Consider the following 6,395-nt stretch of genomic DNA (forward strand, 5'->3'; position numbering starts at 1 on the left):
CTGTTTCCAGCTTTTAACGATTTTCAAATTTTCTGCATTATATCTTTAAGTTAATTTGTTAATAAAATAACATTAATAATTAATTCTGAAATGCGTTGTTCTATATTTAGTTGCAATAGTGGCAGTGTGACGAGATAATTGTGGGTGATTTCGTGTTGTCGGTCTGATTCTTTTAATGTACAAAATGCCAGAATATGTCCAAAACATTTCTGTGCAGAGGACTATGAAAAAAACTTAAAATACGAACTGTTAAATTATTTACCAAAGGGAAGAAAATTAAAAGACGAAGCTGTTCTTTATTTTTTCTCAAAGGAAAATCACGCAAACCTTCAACAGCACAGGGAAGAAAGAGCGTGCAAAAAAGATCAAGCCAAATTTGTGAAAAACATAATTGAAGCGGAGTACGTCGGTAACTCCTCGCTAATAATTTTCTTACATTACTTTAATTTCTTTTCATTTATGCAAAATATGAGGCCCTTATTTGTCGTAATTAATCAAACAATTCTTCTATGGTTGTATTCTTTATTGTTTTTTCTGTTTACTTTAATCAAATTTTTATAGGGAACTTAAGATCGACCATAACACGACGGTAACGTTTGTTAACAATGTGCCTTTAACTTCAAAATTAACACTTTTACTTAATAAGGAAAATCTTTTTTTTTTAGAAATCATTTTTGTGTTTGCATGTTTTGGCGTGTTGTCAAATAATCAGATAAACTTTACTTTTTATTTCGATAGCGTGAACAGACTTCGAAAATAACTTGACAGCAAACGTAGATTTACTTAAAAGCGAAAATGACAAACTTAAGAAAATATTTTAGAATTAAAAAACTAAATTCAGTTTTAAAAGAAAGAAGAGATAAGATAAAAAGGAAAAAGACATTTGTGAAAATTATTAATTAATTTTGAATTAAGTTTGTTTTGTAGCTTCTGATTTATTTTTTCTGACTTGATAAAACTTTTTTCATATTTAATTTATTGATTTTTTATGATCTTTGAAATGAGGGTAAAGAAGTACAGCATGGCTTACCAATTTCTGCAGATTAAAAGGAGTATGACATGTTATGTTGACAATTTTAATTTGAAATTTTTTTCGCATTATGCTTTCGAGGAGATGCAAAAAATACCATAATTAATCCAAAACCAAAATATTTTTTTTCTACATACTGAAAATCACACCCCTGATTAGTTCTTTTGAATGATTTTGATTCTGACGAATGCTTAATAAAATATTACCTCATTTCAACAGAATATTCACAAGCGACAATTATTTGTTTAAACTGCCTTTATTCAGCCTTACAATGAAAAACGAATTTTGAATTGTTCTTTAATTAAATCGAGGTTGCGTTAAACATTGTTTTTAATAATATTATTTAATCACACGAATATAACGCTTTTATTCCTGCTTTTAAGCACCGTACAATGGCAATTCTTACAACTGCTACTCTCCGAGTGACGTCACTACGCGAGCTGGACGCGTTCGGGTTGCCTGAGTATCATATCTTAGAAATCTTTATATCATGGAAAACTCTAACCTTAAAAATGGCATGGTTACACTAGGAAAACAGTGGAACTAAAACGTTGGTTTCACAGTCGAAAAGTTACTAAAGTCACGTGAGTTAGTTCCGTATAATGAAAATACATACATATATCTACATATTACATGCATGTTTCATAGTGTCATAGTTACTAATCAACAAACGACAGGGTTCTTGCCTAGTTACTTACTACTATGGGAGTGGAAAAAATAAATTATTATTACACCAAAGTAACGACACGAACGTAAAATTAGTTTGTTTGCTTTATAATTATATAATTTGTTTTTGTAACACAACTACTAACTAAAATTGATTTTCTTATTTTGTGATGTTAAAAAGGTACAGATTTTCTTATCTTACTTTGTTGTAATTAAGAGAATTGTTTATATTTAGTTATAATTTTCATTGAACATATAAATAATAATAGTTTGGTTTTTTTTCAACTTATTTTCTTACCATATCAAATATTATGTACCAACTAACATAAAGTCGTAAGTCCCGGTTTAATGAAATATTAAAAAATACTCAAGTAGAAATGTATAATTTAATCAAAGATTAAGGGCAAAAAAAAATGAGATTATTTTCCATTACAATTTACAGATTCTCAAACTACCTTAAAATCAGCGAAATGCACATAAAATAAAACAGGGTACATAACTAACAGAGAGAATGATTTTAACATTCATAGCTATCCTCTACAATTGTTTCTATGTTTGGTTCATCTTGCAGTGTTTTTTTCTCAAAATTTTCTAAATACCTGATGCTAACTTTACGATCATCAGAGAGATGAAGACCAATTAAAATTTTCTTTAAACCCTTTCTTTCATTTCCTTCAAGTTCAAATGCTTCATAGTATTTTTTCCGTAGACACTGTTTTAGGGCCTTCTTTGCAGAATCTTGTTTATGCCGCTTTAGTTCAATTATAATTACTGCACATTTTGAAATAATAATTAAATCAAGCTCGGGTGAGCAATCCAACTTCCCACAACTAGAAATTAACATCCAAAGGTCACAGTGAAAGTGAAAATGAGCTTTTGGTAATTCTCGGTCGGTATACAAATTTTCCAGATTTTTTAAACGCAACATATTTCATAGGTTCATGCTTCTCTCCACTTCCTAAAGACTTTAATGCATTCACAAATGACTCTTGTTGTTCTACAGTAAACAGGTTAGTTTTAAATTTTACCAAAGCCTCCTGAAGTTTGTCTGTAAATACTTGTTTCAATTCTAGATTCGGAATTTGTAATGTCCAATTCCCATCATTCTTGTCAATAACGTTAAAGTACCCACATTGTGTGAGAAACTGAAGAGCTAAGTCTACCTGCACTAGTTCGATACAATTCAAAATTGATTCACGTAATGATTTCAGATTATAAATATCGTTCAACTCTATAGTTGTTGCTATGATGGAAATTTTCTCATTGTCTCTAACGGCAGGAAACACCTTCTCCCGCATTTTTTCGAATTTAAATAGTTGGCAGATATATTTGGTTCCAACCGATTCAATCCAATAACTTTTTCGTACGAGATTCGGTAAATAATTGGTAATAGACACAGGATTAGAAATAGTTGTATCTTTGTCTCCCACTACAGTGTAATTGTTGTACCAAAGAGTAATTTCATCAAGAGCTTTTTCTCTTTGACTTCCTTCTTTGACACAGTTGTTAACTAAAGCGTTTACTTCTTCTCTGGTAAATCCAAAGAATTTATAATAATCATAATCCTTGTCCAAGAATGTTCTACGTTGCACATTGTTAGCTCCTAATGACATCGTACCGCCTGATGCAGTGACAGAAAAAATTATTACTCGTTGAACAAATTGTGCTGATATCTCATCTTTACATAAAAGACGCATTAGTTCTCGTATGAAAAACATAATCTGTCGGTCTGATGAGTTTTCACTAAATAACATATTCATAAAAGGTGCGTCGAACTCGTCAATCAATATAATAATTTTCTTATGGGTTTGTTTTGTTTGATAGTGGACCGACAAAACCTCGATCAAATATTTAAAAGCCACCATTATGTATTGTTCTGCTGTGTTACGATCCATTGCCTCTTTCCAATGATCATCATCATCGGCATATTTCAAATAGCACAAGAAAGGTTCAATATCCAATTCTCCCATATCGTTACTTGACCAGCTGAATTTTTCACCATCTTTATGAATTAAACATGTTTTATATTTTCTAAACAGCTTCATTATCATATTTCTAAGACTCTCCAAAAAGTCGCTATATGACGTTACTGATAATTGTGCAAAATCAAGAAAAATTACTGGATGCTGTCCGCAATGCTTGCGAAAAAATCTTTTACTTCCACAACCATGATTCTCTATGCATTCTTCAGTACATTTGTAAATTCTGAGATCCTGGAAAAGTTTATATTTCTCCAACTTTTGTTGTTCACTGCTGACAATTTCAAAAAACTTCTCCAGCATTTTGCAAGCCATAGTCTTGCCAAATCTGGGCGGTGCAGTGAGAAGTATTCTATGTGCATCCTTCATAACGCATTTAATAAACATAGACTTGTCCACAAAAGTCGATGTCCAACGAAGAACTTCAAAAACCAAGTCAGGATCCTGAAAAGACATAACAAATTGTAATTTCCATGAATTCCTATTTGAACATAAAACAAATTGTACATTTGTTCGAAGCAAGTTACTTACGTCTTCACTTTCATTTGAGCCTCCGGAAGTGTCCAAAGATGTTACATCATCCATTAAATTTAATCCAAGTAATTCCTATAACAAAAGTGTAATACAATGTTACCGTGTGATACAATAATATGTCTGGTCTTACTTGGTCTGAATAGACAGGTTTACTTTCGACTTTTTTGCGCTTTGATGAGGATGAGGAGCCCTCCATCAGATGTACCTGAAAAAAAATTTATATTCAACGAATTTTTTTATCTGTAATCTGTATGAGTAAAAAAATATTAACAAAGTTCCGTTCAAAATGATTTAAAAAGATTCAAAATAAATTTTTTACAATAAATAAAAAAATGACCAATACTAAAGAGAACAAAATTGTAGCAGAATATTATACACCATTAAAAACAAGACAACCATCTGAACTCCAACAATTTAAAAACAGTTACAAATCTTTTACCCAAGATAAAAAAATAAATATACCAAAGAATATCAATGAAGTAACTCAAATGAGAAATCGTAATTTTGCCATTGAATATCTCAATTCGACTGTAAATAAAAAACTAACAAAGACAGAATTTTGCAAATCTAAAAATATTTCTAGAAATTCCCTAAATATGGGACTAAATTCAGTTGGAATTAAGATTGCATGTAAAACGAGAACAAATGAGAACAAACGGGAACAATCCGGGACAAAAGAGAACAAATCGGAACAATTAGGAACAAAAGAGAAAAAATAAAATAAAAAATAAAAAAATATTCGATAATGTAGAACATAAAGCAGGTAGTCGTAAAAATATAAGTTTAGATGAAGAAGCACATAAATTAATTAGTAAATCTTTAGAAACTTTTCAATCATAAATGGACAAACTAGTTTCATACATTCCCAACGATGAGAAAGAAAAATGGAAAAAAGATTTAAAACCTATTATTACTGAAATAGACAGATTAGAAAATGGAGCAAAAATAGTCGGTTTCAAACAAGAAGTAGTAGATAAATATATTGCAAGAGCTAACAGCTAATTTATTCCTTGAACAATTAATTATGACAGACTGTGAACTAGAATCCGCTAATAATAAAATCGATGAATTGGAATATAAATTAGACAACTACAATAATTATGATCCTAAGAAATTAGCAGAATTAAGAAACAAAACAGTAGTAATACCATCAAACATCGATGATGTAAAGAAAAGAACTCTCAAAATATTTGAAAGACATACTAAAAATATGAGAGCAATAAATGAAAAAACTCAAAAATTGTAAATTAAATGGAAAGTACTGTATTCAAGAATTTAAATATATTCAATGAAGAATATCCAAAATTCAGAAAAAAGTCTTATTCAACCAAGTTAATAAATTAAAAATTATTATTTTTATTCTTGCGTTTATTATCGTAATTGTTATTATTGTTTTCTTAATTTATTACTTCAACGCTAATAAAAAATAGTTCAACAGTGTCCATGAACGTACCTATGATGATACTAATACGTGTCCATAAGCTAATGTATCTGTAGAATTAGGTAAAAGATATCTTTTATCATCTTTCCAACTTAGAGACTTTTTCTTTACTTCTTCAGTAAAAATATCATGTTTATGACTCCTAATCACTCTATCTGTCTATGGAAGTATTCAGTTTGATTGAATAAGCAATTTTTGTAATCTTCAAAACTTATTTCTTTCTTCAATACTGCTTTCTTGATACCTTTTAATTTTTTTGAAACACACGTTTCAGTTCTGTAACTGTACATTTTTGACCTTAAACCTATGTATTCTAATATCTTAATACCATTCAATTCATCTTTGAATTTCCCTATTACTTTCTTATTTTTATCAGAATATAATGGATGGTCCTTTGGATAATCAGATGTATCAAAATAGTCGGGTTTGTTTTTCATAAATTCATAGAAATCAGCCATTTTAATCTCATATATGAAACTGTCGGTATCTCCATAAAGAAGTTTTATTTTTTCATTAAATTCTTTTTTAATTACATTGTAATGGAAGTTATACATTAATAATTTCGATAAATCTAATACGGCTTGCCCAATGTAAATTGGTTTATTAAACAATACTTTGGTTTTATAATTGTGAACTGCTGCCAGGTGTTTGCTAAATATAGTTCTGTGTTTAAAATTAGGTTTGTTTATCGCTTTTTGTAATTTTTCTTCATCACAATATAATTTAATATTTTGTTGGTTTCTAA

The 6,395-nt window shown here is 29.5% G+C and overlaps 1 protein-coding gene across 1 annotated transcript; it reads right to left on the reverse strand.

Moving 5' to 3' along the window:
- Positions 1-2,063: 2,063 nt before the first annotated feature.
- LOC148170551 (uncharacterized) lies at positions 2,064-4,420 on the reverse strand. The gene is made up of 2 exons (XM_088041500.1): positions 4,340-4,420; positions 2,064-4,281 (listed from the first exon to the last, which is right to left on the reverse strand). The coding sequence occupies exons 1-2, from the start codon at positions 4,403-4,405 to the stop codon at positions 2,548-2,550; spliced, it is 1,800 nt and encodes a 599-aa protein (XP_087897626.1). The 5' UTR covers positions 4,406-4,420; the 3' UTR covers positions 2,064-2,547.
- Positions 4,421-6,395: the final 1,975 nt, after the last annotated feature.

The sequence above is a fragment of the Gnatocerus cornutus genome, chromosome 7 (assembly GCF_029298725.1).
Source record: "Gnatocerus cornutus isolate USDA-ARS CGAHR chromosome 7, icGnaCorn1.1, whole genome shotgun sequence".
Taxonomy (NCBI): Eukaryota; Metazoa; Arthropoda; class Insecta; order Coleoptera; family Tenebrionidae; genus Gnatocerus; species Gnatocerus cornutus.

What these genes read in the sequence shown, in the direction of transcription:
- LOC148170551 (XM_088041500.1), bottom strand. Translation starts at nt 4,405, where the DNA reads ATGGAGGGCTCCTCATCCTCATCAAAGCGCAAAAAAGTCGAAAGTAAA. An exon ending in AACCTGTCTATTCAGACCAA is followed by an intron (nt 4,282 to 4,339) that starts GTAAGACCAGAC and finishes CTTTTGTTATAG; the next exon opens with GAATTACTTGGATTAAATTT.